This window comes from Danio rerio, chromosome 16 (genome assembly GCF_049306965.1).
Source record: "Danio rerio strain Tuebingen ecotype United States chromosome 16, GRCz12tu, whole genome shotgun sequence".
Classification (NCBI taxonomy): Eukaryota; Metazoa; Chordata; class Actinopteri; order Cypriniformes; family Danionidae; genus Danio; species Danio rerio.
In genome coordinates, this window is record NC_133191.1 from 34,774,366 (window position 1) to 34,789,548 (window position 15,183).

General features: G+C 36.0%; 1 protein-coding gene across 2 annotated transcripts in view; it reads right to left on the reverse strand.

The window, feature by feature from the left end:
- The window catches only part of tg (thyroglobulin), a 64,659-nt gene that overhangs the window by 44,791 nt on the left and 4,685 nt on the right, over positions 1–15,183 (reverse strand). Inside the window, 9 exon segments of one of the 2 annotated variants that reach the window (NM_001329865.1) lie at positions 1,148–1,285; positions 2,510–2,743; positions 2,833–3,429; positions 5,274–6,311; positions 8,249–8,431; positions 8,797–8,940; positions 12,156–12,262; positions 14,270–14,429; positions 14,888–15,076. In NM_001329865.1, coding sequence (NP_001316794.1) covers positions 1,148–1,285; positions 2,510–2,743; positions 2,833–3,429; positions 5,274–6,311; positions 8,249–8,431; positions 8,797–8,940; positions 12,156–12,262; positions 14,270–14,429; positions 14,888–15,076 — 2,790 coding nt within the window. 2 annotated transcript variants of the gene reach the window in all.

Here is a 15,183-nt window from a genome sequence, read left to right on the forward strand (position 1 = left end):
TTATTGCTATTTTAAGACTATTTTATGCCACTCGTTATATTAGTGGTGGATTTAGGCATGGGCAATATGGGCGATCACCCAGGGTGGCATCTTGCTGGGGACGGCAAAGGAGATGGTGCAAAAAAAATTATACAATTTACTTTATGCAAGTGTATTAATTTAGAGTGGTAATCTCAGAAAGACGATAGGGGCCATTTAAATTTTCCGTCTTTTGCATGCACAAGTTTGTCATTCTCTATGTGCAACTGTAACAATTCTGGTAAAAGCAAACTGACGCATGCTCACAGAAAACACTTCCTATGCGCATCATGATAAAATATGCACCGTTCATGAGCCATGAAACCAGAGTAACAGCCTTTTTTGCAGAGATGTCGGCATGCAGTGAGTTTTGCAACTCAACAAAACTAAAGTTTATGTAAAATGATGATAAAGTAACTTTCACTAAGCTTGACTATAAAGGAGAGATAAAGAGACAGGGAGGTAAGACTTCAAAACATTAATTCTAAGCCATGAATCAGGTCGAAGACTACAGTTAATTCTATAAAACGTATTTATTTTTATGTATTCTATAGAATTGTAATAATTAATATACATGCAAAAGATTTCTTAAGTAATCTTGGCATATCACTCATTTCTTACCAAGTTCTTCAATTTGGGGGGGTGGGGGGTGGGATGATTCCAAATAATAATGGATGATCCAAAGAATAAAATATAAAATCAATAATATTTTATTCTAAAGAATATTTAATTTAATTAGTCATTTTAGCAACGTAATAGATGGGCACTGGAATAGGAATTTGAAAGTGCATAACCTAAATAAATAATAATGAATGTTAATAAAAAAAAGTGCATAATAAAAAGTAACAGAGGCTGTAATATCTGGTACCAGATCTTTTTTCAGTTGTCAGGCACCCACATGAAAATATACTTAAGGAGTGGATACTATAAATAGAGATAGAGATGTTGCACAATCAGCTAAACTGTTGCTAGAACTGTTTTTTATGTATGGCCGATATACATTATATCACCAAAAATGATTGAGGCCATGTCCACGTGTTGTGATTTTTATGAGAGGCCTAGCTATAGAAGACCAAAAGTGTCAATAATAAACAAATGCTCTAAAAAAGATTATGGAAAATAGCCTTACCTGTGCTTTGGTAGCACTGATTAGGCAGCCACTGGCCATAAGCGTCACACTGTGGGATATAAGGCTGGTAACCCAACATTAAACTTTGTCTATCTCTGTCACTGGCCATAAGTCTGCTCTGCCAGTAGAAATGCAAGGCTGTCAAAAATAGAAAGCATCCTCAGTTTTAGTTTAGAAGCAATATTAAACCACACTAAAGATATCGAATGCATTCTCTCCCATTTTAACATTGTTTATAAAGAGAAAACAACACCAACAAACAACATCAGGAAAAAAGCACAGTAGGGTCTAAATGTCTACCAAGTTTTTCTATTGTAAAATTAGCAACATTATAGAAACATTGGCCTGTAAAAAGTGTCACATTGTTGGTAGGACTAATTATCTTATTTAAAAAAGTGACAGAAACTGCTTGTACTTCTACTTTATAACATTAATGACTTTTCAGCACTTATTTTATAGTCCTGTTACATATATGCATTGTGGGTAATACCTACTGTAGGTACTAGCCATATAGCTACCCATGATCCTAACCAAAATAACGTTTCAGCTTTTTTTACAATTAAGCACCTCTTATTTTACAGTATGTTTAATAGATGTGTACCTACAATGTACTTGCCTCATAAAACACTGGGTTTTGTATATAGATAACTACATTTGAAGAGTTCAGATGCAAAAGTCTCTAAATGCTTGAAAAACATCAGAAATGTTCTTCTAAAACGAGTGTTTTTCTCAGGTTCCTGTGTGTAGGTTCAGTATTTTCACTTTTATGGCAAAGAAGTTCTTTTTTTTCTCTTTAATTAAAATAGCTAAATATAAACAAAGGATGTTCAGAAAAATGCTAATGGTAAAAGAAAATTTCAGATGGCATTTAGAGGCTTTTGCTTCTGAACTCTTCAAATATAGTTATCTTACAAAACCCAGTGTTTTATGAGGCATTGTAGGTAAACATCAAGTAAACATACTGTAAAATAAAATGTGTTTAACATTGCTTTATTGGCAAAAAACCTGAAACCTTTACTCAAAAGATTGGTAACACTTAATATTGATGGTTCATTTGAGTATTAGTAGACTGTCTGCTTAATATCTGTTGATATGCTCCTTCAACTAACATTTAACTGACTATAAGAAACTTTTAAGTACATGTCAACTTGCACTAACCCTAACCCCAACCTACCGGTCTACTTTATTTAATGAGAATTAGTTGGCATGTAGATGTAATGTAACTTAAATTCAACAAACGGACCATCAAAATAAAGTCACCAAAAGCTTTTTCAGATGTTGTCTCAAACGTTTAAACCCAATCACACTCTCCACTGAAGTTTCCTCAAATGTTTATGCTGACAGATAAAACAAAGACTGTACTGGAATGAGCTGCGAGTCTCAGTGCTAAGTCGGTGTTGCTCAGAAGAGTCTGAGTGACAGGGATCATTGAGGATCTCGTCTGCTCCAGCTCCTCAGGGCTCAGATACACACTCTCAGCCAGCAGAAAACCATAACCCACAGGCACATGTGTGCTGTTTGAGGCAGAGATCAGCTCCTCTGCCTGCTTTAGGAACTCAGAGACCTGGCTTTGAACCACAGAGCAAGGACCTGGGCCTGAAAAGACACACAGAGGAGATCTAATGAGAACGCTTTCAACAGATTACATAGAAATGTGTTGTGGATATGATAAACGCATAACTCACATTTTGGGATTTGCCCAACAGGAGCTTTGCTACCTGCTAGCATGTCTCCTTCAAGATCAACGCACCAACACTGACGTAGATCAAAGCTTCCAAGAGGAACGCTGAAGTCAGAGAGCAGACCTGGATAACCAGAATCATCTAATCTGATTAGTCGCCATAAGGATAATGGGTTCAAGTAAACTGATGGTCCATAAACCGCTTCACTGTTCCCGTCTAACAGATCTGATGGAATATCAGAGAACTTCTGAAATCTTGCTAGGACTGGGAACACTCTGTGGTGCCCAATTTTGAACAATTCAGATACAAAGGCTCTGAATGATGCCATTGCTTCTGTGTTTCTTGCATATGTTTGTAGAATTCCCAGAAGTTCAGAGGCAGGCAGGTCTTGTCCCAAATTTATGATCCGTACCCACTCACGGTAGAACTCAATGGCTTGTTCTGGAGGTCCATCGCACTGGATCTGGTGCCAGCTGCCATCATAGGAGCATCGAGGAATGTATATTTCAGAAAGCTGGGTTACAGAAGGTGGATCAGAGAGCAGAGAGCGGACTGTAGACTGGAATTGCTGAATCGCTATGGCCTGGCAGCTGGTTGGGCCTAAGAAAGATCATCAGAAGACAAATTTGTATTATTTTTTATCAGATTTAGATTTATTTTAATATGTTAATGTAATTTCGATTTTATTAAAGAGGACAAAACGTAAATCATTTAAAAAAATGAAATGTCACAACCTAACTTTTATATTTCAGATCGGAGTAATAGGTGATATGGTATAATGTATATTATCGTAGAACAGCTTTTGTTGTTGGAAAACTGCATGGTTAATTTTACTATCAAGTTTCCATTTATTTTTAACAACAATTTGAATCACTTTTTGTTGGTACTCTCAAATGGTTAACTGCATCTAAAATAAAAGTTTGCATATTGCAATTTACATACAACGTGTGTATGTTGTATGCATAAATAAATAAAAACACATAGAATAAAAAATTATACTATACAAATATTTGTATATATATATATATATATATATATAGTTTAAAATGCATAGTTAAATTTATTTTCAACCATATACAGTATATATAATGTGGAAAATTAAATAAAATTACTATATACTATTATTTGCATTTTTATATTAATTATATAACAACAGCTTAAGTTTTAGAAATTGTGTTTTTTCTATCCTATATTAGTTTTTAAAATAACAATATATGTTTTATAATTTTTTATTATAGTATTAGTTATTTAAGTTAAATTTAGTGCACTAAACTAATGTTACTGAAAATTAGAAATACAGGGTTATTCAAGAACTACACACACACACACACTCACACACACACACACACATAAAAGCACGCATGTATGTACAGTTGAAGTCAGAATTATTAGCCCCCTTTTAAATTTCTTGACAAAGCAAGGACATTTTCACAGTATGTCTGACAATATTTTTTTCTTTTGGAGAAAGTCTTATTTGTTTTATTTCAGCTAAAAGCAGTTGTCAAAATTATAAGCCTAAATTTTGTTTCTATAGTCTACAGAACAAACCATGGATATACAATAACTTGTCTAATTACCATATCTTGCCTAGTTAACCTAGTTAAACTAGTTAAGCCTTTAAATGTCACTTTAAGTTGTATAGAAGTGTCTTGAAAAATATCTAGTAAAATATTATTTCCTGTCATAATGGCAAATATAAAATAAATCATATTAGAAATGAGTTATTAAAACTATTATGTTTAGAAACGTGTTGAAGAAATTTTCTCTCCGTTAAATTGGGGAAAAAAATAAACAGGGGGGCTAACAATTCTGACTTCAACTGTATGTGACAACAGCACTCCTAGTGACCAAAGGAGCAACCAAATGAAGCTTCATAGCTTCCTTAAGTCTTCAACAGAAAGCGATTAGCTCTTCTTTTGTTGAGTCTTCGCTACTCAAAGTTGTGGTATTCTTTTTGAATCACCTTGTCATTTGCAACTACAGTACCTAAATTTTAAAAAATCTGGTAGCATTTTCCAAATATTTTATCATTTGTAAGACAGAACCTGTATTTATGTGTTAGCCAGACAGTTGTATTTCATATAAAAAAATAAATTTCAACATGGAGGCAAAAGCAGACTTGCATTAGAAAACTAATAACTAATAATGTTTTAAATATGATTTAAAATGTCTTACTAAAGAATACTAACCTTTAAGGAGTCTGTAAGGTATGAATGATTATTTTGAATTAAATTACTGACAGAAAGCCTTGGAAAAGTAAAAGCACTTAAGCTCGATTAAACAAGAAGACATAGTCTCTAGAATGCATCATTGAGATGTTTGCTTGACTGTTTATTGCACACGTGTGAGATCATTTAAATGTGTGTCTAATTAAATGTATGAACACAGGAACAATGCTCCCCGGCTCTGTAATTAATCATCTGTGTTTAACGTGCAAGACTCACACTGAAGAGAACTTCCTGAACTCTGAATGCCGAGTTTGGTTCCAGATCTGTCCACGCAGAAACAACTTTTGCCAAGACACTGCCGTGCAACGTAAGCACCATCAGTCTCACATTTAGGAATGAAGACCCCAGATCCTGCAGAGCTGCTGGCTTTCACTGCTATTGCCATCTGACGTTCTTTCTCGCACTGGGATGGGCATCTCGGCCTGGATCCAGTGGTGCGAGAACCTGGTACCTCCAGACCACGAGAGTCCACACACCAGCACTCAGAGCCCTGACACTGAACGTCCTGGTACAGTCCATCCTCAGTGCACTGGGGCAGGTATGGAGCTGAGCTGGAAGACATAGGCTTACAAACATCTGATTTCTGGAAAATGTCACGAAACAATGAACCCAGCTGGGTTGTTTCTTCTGCCTTCAACTGTTTGATCGCTACTCGAAGTGTAGAAAGAAAATGCGTATTCTCAAGAGCCATTGAAACAAGCTTAATCATTTCTCTGTTGTTTTTCAGGTTTACCGATCGACCAAACGCATCAGAGATCTCCTGGTCTAGATTAAGATTTTCAGAGCTGTCTGTGAAGGTCTTAGCCAACTGCATTAAGTCTGTCACAACTTGGGTCAGACCAACCTGACTGAAAATTTGTCTAAAGCTCAATGTGCCACTGTCTCCAACAGTCCCTGAGAAGTTGAAATTTCCAGCGTTCTTCAGGAATTTCCCTCCAAAAAGATTCTCCTGAAGTCTCTTGGGATTCTGGGCGAGAGCTAAAGCCTTCAGGGCAAGAGCGCCAGAGGGAAACATCCCTTGGAGAACATCTGCCAGGATGTTTGTGACTTTTGGACGCTCCAACTCTGGCAATGACTGCAGAAGACCGGAGTTGGCCAACAGCTCCTGGAATTCAGGGCTGCAAGTACCAAGAAAAGAGACGGTGTCTTTGGAAGAGGAGAACACGTTGCTATTGCTAAAGCCTCCAGCTGGGCCATAAAAGAGCTTGGAGAGGGCTTGTCTCCTCTCAGACAGGCAGTCTTTCACTCCAGTGCCTACACAAACAAAGATATACACCATTAATCAGTGCACAACCTTCTTGTTAATGTTTCTCTCAACAAGAATCAGGTAAACCAACATCTCTCAGATCTCAAAGACTAGATTTTTTAGCTTCACTAGTCCATTAATGGGTGTAATAAACTTGATGCTTTTAATCACAATGACTGTAGAATTAATCAAGACACTGCTTACAGAAGGCTTAGGTTGAATTACAGTAGTTATTGTTTGTTCATGTATTTACTGACATGAACAAACAATAAACAAAAAAAAAATTTGTTCAGTTTATATATTTGTTAATGTTCATTCATTTTCTTTTCAGCTTAGTCCTTTTATTAATCAGGGGTCGCCACAGCGGAATACATGTTTTATGCAGCAGATGCCCTTCCAGCCGCAACCCAACACTAGGAAACACTCATACACTCTTGCATTCACACACATACACTATGGCAAATTTTGCTTATTCAATTCATCCATAGCATATGTCTTTGGACTGTGGGGGAAACCGGAGCACCCAGAGGAAACCAAAACCAACACGGGGAGAACATGCAAACTCCACACAGAAATCCCACCTGACCCAGTCGGGGCTCAAACCAGCAACCTTCTTGCTGAGAGGCGATCGTGCTACTCACTGTGACACCCTTTGTTAATGTTAGTTAATTAAAATAAAGTTGTTCCTTGTCAGTTTATGCTAACTCACAGTGCATTAACTAAAGTTAACAAGCATGAATTTGGATTTTAGTAATGTATTAGTACTGTGAAAAATAAATGCTGTACAAGTATTGTTCATTATTAGTTCATGTTAGTAAATACATTAATAATGAAACCTTACTGTAAAGTGTGACCAAGGCGTTTTTCAAAGCACCTGTCAACTTTAAGATTCAGTTAAGGAGTGTTTTAAGTGTTTTAATGGACAGACTCTGTTCAGGTTTTATTTTGTGTCTGTAGATTTCAAATGCAGATTACATATTTAAGGCCATTTTCTCCAAATTTTCTTTGTTGAAGCTTTTATATTTTTAAATAAATATATTTGAAAGTATTTACAGAGTGATATTAAGATGTATATTTGATCTGGCTGATCAAATAAACCCTCAGTAAAAACCTTTGACTAATGTCAAAATAAAATCTTGAACCTAAATTAATCAATTTTTTCAGATTTTTGTAGTACAGTTTTATGCCAATTATCAGATATTTAGATTAATTATTTTTTACTTGAATATTTAAACATACAATTTTAGAAAAAGCTAATACAAAATGTTTGGAATTTTTAAATGTTTAACTATTTAATTGCTGTCTTGCTTTAATAGTACAATTACATCACCACAAACTCTAGACTACAAACTAATTACAGCTCATAGTGTGCTAATACATGTAGTTTTAATGCACCAAAGAGCTTAGAATGACCAAGAGGCGACACTCTAGTGTAATTTGGGAAACAGCCACTAGAGGGCCATTTTGGAATGAAAACTCTAATAGAACAACAGCATAATATAAGTTTGTAAAATAGACAATTAAAAGTGCTGATGATTGTGATAATAAGTGTTGTATTGTCCTCTTTTAGGTTGTATCTCAGCTTTAATGAACTTTTTAAATAAATAAATAAAAAACAAAGCAACTGCTTGCCATCAGACTTTCCGAAAAGTCTAAATATACAGTATGTGCTATAGGTGAATTGGATGAACTAAATTAGCTGGAGTGTATGAGTGTATGTATGAGAATGTGAGAGTGTATGTGCATTTGCCAGTACTAGGTTGCGGCTGGAAGGGCTTCCGCTGAGTAAAAAAAAAAAATATATATATATGCAGGAATAGTTGGCGGTTCATTCAGCTGTGTCAACCCCTGATAAATAAGAGACTAAGCTGAAAGAACATGCCACATCATTCTGGAAAATAATATTCACACAAGTGCAAGTTTACACAAATTAGGTCAAACTCACTACATTTTGGTACTCCATTCTGTCGGGTGCCAAAGATCTCTTTGCCGTAAGTATCCACACACCAACACTGCCCACCAGACTGACATTGGGTTGGCACATACGCCCCATTGTCGGTACAGGAGGGTACAAAGGAATTACCAGCCTGAGAAGCTGCAGCCCGCTCACTCTCACACGGGCTGGGACCTTAAAATATAAAGGTTGGGTAAGTTAGAGTACTGCTATTTAGATATAATTTTATAAGAGGTACATTTTACTTCTGCATTGCAATAATAACTATTTTTCTCTTTAAAAATATAGACATGTCAATGAAACAAATCTTTATTTTCCAGCAAAAAAATGTAATAAAATAAAGCAATGTAAGTTTATGACTTCTGATAAAACTATTTAGAAGTGATGTTTAAAGATAAACCTTTGTAATTATTACTTTATATAAAAAATATATTTCATTTAGAAGCAAATGTATATATCTTTTAGGTTACTAGATGTGTTTTACTGATTCAAAAAACATCAATATATCAATATTCTTTCATTTTTAACAAAATGCATACATCTAAATTTTCCATTCATGGCCAACTGGACAGCAAGGTATCTACGGTTTAGAATCCGATACATGTTTGACTCTGCAAATGAACTTCCTGCAGTCTGGTCTGAAAATGCTGTGTCATACACCTCATCCAGCAACAGCTCCACACCTGCAAAAAACAAAGTCAGAATAAATCATTTTTATTGCAGCGCACAAAAAATGTCACAAGTGTTCAAGACAAACTAATCCTGGAATAAAAACACTGAATCACACAGCAACTTGACATTTTAGTGATGTATTAATACAACAGGGTCTGTATTCGCAAAATGTATTTAGTTAAAAGTAGCTAATAACTTGCAGATTTAGGACTGAGACTAGTAAAAAGGACTCCAGAATCACTAAGACCAAATCACAAGACATCCTAAAACGGCTGTTGTCTGCAATCTGTCTCAGAAAGTAAACAATTTAAAGCATTTTACAATATCAAGTAGAGATGTTCTGATCAGGATTTTTGCAGCTGAGAATCGAGTACCGATTCCTTGTCATGGTAATCGGCTAATACAGAGTAACAATTCTGATTCTTCAAACTTTATATCACTTTGTCATATATAAGCACAATTACTCTTTAAGTATAAGATCTCGATTTACCTAAGATAATTAGGGATGTTGCAAACATGTACTGTTTGCTTTAAAAAAATAAAATAAAAACTGCTTTCTTTTGCTCGCACGTTATTTTTGTCAGTCATGCTGCTTCTAGATTCTAAAATCACATTTGCACCCATATTGTCATACCCTGCTTTTAAGAAAACTACAATTTAAAAATTACTTTCAACCAGCCAAAGTGGCTAGTGGTGGTGTCTGTCTAACCCACCACAGCTAAAATCTACCCGCATTTGGCGGGTGTTAATGTAAAGCCCTGGTTGTAGCGCTGCTGATTCATAACCCGGGTTCATAAACCGGATGCATCTTCCTCTGCTTGTGAACTTGTAAACAACTACTTGTGATCGGTTCATGAGAACGGCAACAAGTATTGACCAAGTCGTGAAATGTGATTATCGGCCGATACCGATATTCGAATCCCTAATAGCAAGCTTTTAAAAAGGTATTGTCTTGATATCAAGCATAGACTTAAAAACAACTTTTTTATAGGGCGGGGGGCAACTTAATTGTTTTGTGTTCAGTCCACCTAAATTTGTAAAAACTAATAAGTTAACTTAATCCCTTCATGTCGCCTCAACACAAACCAAGCATTGTTTACAGTGTATTATGACAAAGCCACTTCACCATGAATATGAAACGTCTGCATGTCTTGCTATAAGCCAAGATTAATCTACTCTGCCAACTATAACTGTTTAAATGCATATCTGCTTATTGTTTAGAAGAAGCATACATGTATGAAACAGATACTTAGCTGAACGTACTGTATACTTGTTTATTTGATCACTGGTAGCATGCATTTAAACCTTTATTTGAATTGTAGCCAATCACTTTTTGCATAGTTAATTAGCATGCTGACATCATCCATAGAGACAAAGTCAACCCCTCCCCTTACTCTCAGCTTAAAGCAATGGGCTCAAACTCAATTCCTGGAGGGCCGCAGCTCTGCATAGTTTAGCTCCAACCAGCTCCAACTCACTCCTGCTTAGTAGTCTCTAGTAGTCTTGAACACCTTGATTAGTTAGATCAGCTGTTTTTTATTAGGGTTGAAGCAAAACTGTGCAAAGCTGTGGCTTTCCAGGAATTGGAGTTTGGGACTTATGGCTTAAAGGGATAGTTCACTCAAATATTTTGATTTAATGAATATTTACTGACCCTCATGTGATTTTAAACCTTTAAGAGTTTTAAGAGAACACTAAAGATAATGGGCCCTATCATACACCCGGCGCAGTGTGGCGCAGAAGTCTTTTGGTAGTTTCAGCTTGGCGCAAGAGTCGTTTTGAGGCGTTGCGCTACGCTGTTTAAATAGCAAATGCATTAGGGCTCATTTGTGCGCCCATAGGCGTTCTGGTCTAAAAATTAAGGCTTTCTGAGGCGGACCGCTGGTGCGTTGCTATTTTGAGAAACTATAATAGATTTTTCATAATCCCAAAACTAACCCGGTCTAAACTCCGGCATAGAGTTTCGCCACGCTTACTCACTGCTTAATACACACAAGAGAGCAATAGGCAAATATCTTTACATATGAAAACATTTAAATATTAAGGATATATATAGTATATAATAAGAACAGATATAGAATATAAATATAAAGGATTAAAATATTACAAAACATTATTTTCTAGCCTACATAAATATGAAAAATCACTGCTTTTATGTCTTTTCCATCTCGGGAGGCTTTTTCAGTTCATTCATAACAATTTGCTTTTGGATAATGTTATTATTATTAGCAGTATTATTTATTATATCCATATTTATATTTGTTTTATTAAAAACAAGCTTAGATTTGCCCACCTGTCAGGTTTTAGACCATAAGAGGCACAGCATGTGTTTTAGGATATAACTCGGGTTTTTGAACACACTTTGTTATTATTGTTCATTTATTCGTTTGCTGGAAATTAGAACTGAATTTAGAAATAGTTTTGAAACGAATATTTGCGCTTAACAAACAAAAGTATTTATTTATAGGCTAATTGATATCTGTGCATAAAGGTTTCCCTATCCAAGAGCGAATGTGAAAGTAGTTCCATTATCTCTCATTCTCACGCAGTAGATGCTCTGTTTAACAGTTTTCTTTCAAAAAACTGTTAACTGTTTGCTTGTGAAATGCTCATTTTTTCCACTTAGACTTACTTTACGTCCTGTAAATAGCGAATGCGCTATTGGCGCGACGCAGCTGACTCTTAAAAGGAATGGGAGATGAGACTCTAATTGGTTTATTCTCAAAACACACCTATAACTCATTAAGAAAATAAACTCAACCCTTTTAGACCATGCGCCGCGGCGCAAGGCAGATTTCCCGTCTTTAAATTAGCAAAAACGTGTCCTGACACGCCCTGAAAGCGTTTGCGCCCTGCGTTTTGCGCTCTGCGCATGGACCGTCAAAATAGAGCCCAATATTGTGAAGAAAGCTGAAAACCTATAACCATTGACTTCCATAAAGTAGGAAAAAAACAATACACTATGAAAAAAATGGTTACCATTTTTAAAATATCTTCTTTTGTGTTCAAGAAGACAGACACTCAAATAGGATAGAAGTGAAAGCTGAGTAAACGGTGGGAGAATTTTCAGTTTTACCCCTTTGACTTCTCTCTATTTCTTAGTGAAAGTTTGTAGCAGCAGATTTGTGAATGGGTTTTAAGAGAAAAATCTTAGTGAAAAATTTTACTGCCATTTATGTGGGCAAAGTTCTGTAACCTGAAGTGAAAGTGAAGAAGTGTGTTTCACCTGTGCTTGGCATCTCTCTTCCACGACTGTCTGCACAGAAACAATAACTCGATAGCTCTGGGTAAGCCTTTCTGAAACCGCTGAAGGTCTGGAACACTTCTGGTTGTCTGGTAAAGGAAAAAAAAACTTCATTTAAATGAGTCATTTGCAGCAGATGCATTGTAAAGTGCTTGAGAAGACTATTGGTTTAAGTAGGAAAACTGGTGAAATAGGAAAAGTGTTACAAATGCTTCCTCTGACGCAATACTGCTGTCTAGTGGTTAAAGATAAAGAGTTTGGCCTGCTTTTCAGACACAGGCGTCTAGCTTCACTAAAACGGCTTTCAGAAGGAAATCTCTATTTGAAGAATTATATGTAAATATGAGAAAACAAACAAAATACGGTCAAAATACATAGATAAAGAGATTAATACTTTTTCCATTAAACTAAGAAAAAATTACAATATATTTTTAATGCAACAAAAGATTTGGTCACACTTTGTTTTGATGGTCCGTTTGTTGAATTTAAGTTACATTGCATCTACATGCCAAGCAGGCAGTCTTACACTTGTTCTGGTACTGTCTTGTTCTCCTAACACAAATTAATTAAGTTAACTGAATTGTGGCGAAGCAGTGGCGCAGTAGGTAGTGCTGTTGCCTCATTGCAAGAAGGCCGCCGGGTCGCTCCTCGGCTCAGTTGGCATTACTGTGTGGAGTTTGCATGTTCTCCCTGCATTTGCGTGGGTTTCCCCTGGGTGCTCTGGTTTCCTCCACAGTCCAAAGACATGCGGTACAGGTGAATTGGGTAGGCTAAATTGTCCGTAGTGTATGAGTGTGTGTGTGAATGTGTGTGTGGATGTTTCCCAGAGATGGGTTGCGGCTGGAAGGGCATCCGCTGCGTGAAAACTTATTAGATAAGTTGACGGTTCATTCTGCTGTGGCGAGCCCTGATTAATAAAGGGACTAAGCCAACAAGAAAATGAATGAATGAATAACTGAATTGTTTTATAAATGTAAGTGGATTGAACATTAAACAATTAAGCTGTCCTCCAAAAGAGTATTGTGTTGATATTGTGTTTTGTATTGTTGATTAGCTCATTTTGAATGAGTAGTTTGAACAAGCAGCAGAAAATAATTTTTTTGAACATTTGAACATTCTTTACATCTTAGGATTATGAAAAAAAAAGATCTTTACATAAGTATATTACTTAGCTATTGTTCTAATATTAAACTGTTCAATATTAAAAAACGACAACAAACGTATACTGAGCACCCAAATCAGCATATTAAAAAGTTCTCAAGAGTAATGTGATGTTAAAGACTGGAGGAAAAGGAATAAATTACACTTCACAATATACTAACTAACTAAAATAAAATAAAACTGTTTTTTAAATTGTAAAAATATTCATTTAGCATCATTATTGAATCAAACAATGAATTGGTGCTTCATAGACATGTACTATTTTTATTAACGATTAATATTTTTACGTTATTCAAAGTATTTATAGTTTTAAAACAAGGTAAAAGTCTTTACTTCTAATAAATGTAATGCATCCTAGCTAAATAAATTCAACATATTACAAAGATCTATTTAACTGACTACTTAACATGTTGCTTTCCAATGCTTTCATATTTTACTTTGTTTCAGACAAATACAGTTTTGTTGAATGAGACTTTCAAAACCCTGATATAAAATCGTATATCTGATATAAAATCGCAATAAATACTTTTAAAAAATAATATATGGCTTAAGCATCACTGTGGCGCAGTGGGTAGCAGGATCGCCTCACAGCATGAAGGTCGCTGTTTCAAGCCCTGGCTGGGAGTTTGTATGTTCTCCCTGTGTTTGTGTGGGTTTCCTCCAGGTGCTCCGGTTTCCCCGACAGTCCATAGACATGTGCTATAGGTGAGTTTAATAAGCTAAATTGGCCGTAGTGTAAAGTATGTTTGTGAATGCAAGAGTATATGGGTGTTTCATAGTGTTGGGTTGCAGATGGAAGGGTATTAGCTGCGTAAAACATATGCTGGATAAATTAGCGGTTCATTCCGCTGTGGTGACCCCTGATTGATGAAGGGACTAAGCTGAAAAGAAAATGAAGGAATAAATAAACATATGGTTTAAATAGGCAGCCTCACCTGTTAAAAGTGTGCAAGAGATCAAAGATCATCCTGTCGGTGGTATTGACAAACTTGCACTGCACAGGTAAGAAGCCTCCATCATCTGAACACTGAGGAGGAGAACGCTCTCCAATACCATGAAGCAGTCTCCGTTCTCTTACCTCACAAGTACCAGGACCTACATTCAAGATCCATAGTACATCCGATCACAAAGAACATCCACTTCAGAAGATTTTGGACTAAAAGGGATAGTTCATTCAAAAATTAAAATGTATTCCCCATTTACTCACGCTCAAGCAATTGCATATTGGAGTTTCCTTTTCAGTTTAACACAAAATAAGTTATTTTGAAAAATGTTGAAAACCTGTAACCACTGCCTTCTATAGTAGGAAAAATAAAAAGCAATGAAGCCAATAGTTACAGGTTTCCAACATTTTTCAAAGTAAATTATTTTGTGGTAAAGAGGAAAAAAGAAACTCAAACAGGTTTGTGAAAAGTCAAAAGTGAGTAAATGACGACAGAAATTTCAGTTTTAGGTGAACTATCCCTTTAAGGCAATAAAAGTCTTTCAGAATATAATCTAAATAAAAGCATCCAGGGAAATGGATAAATATGACCCTGAATGAGTGCACTTACATTTGGATGGCTTTCCGTTCTGCCTGGTTCCATAGATCTCCATGCCCTCTAGGTCGACGCACCAGCACTGGCTGCTAGACGCATCACACTGTACCTGCTGGTACTCACCTGAGTCCAAGCACACGGGCACCAGGGTGGCATCTTCAGTCTGCAGTGCCCGCTGTCTCTGGAGCTGGCAGGTGGTTAAACCTATGAAGAGTGAGAGAGAGGGAAGGAGAGGATATTGTGGGCTGGTCACTTCATTTGATTTTAATTCAGTCCATTTTTTTGATTCATATATGATTTTATTTATTTTT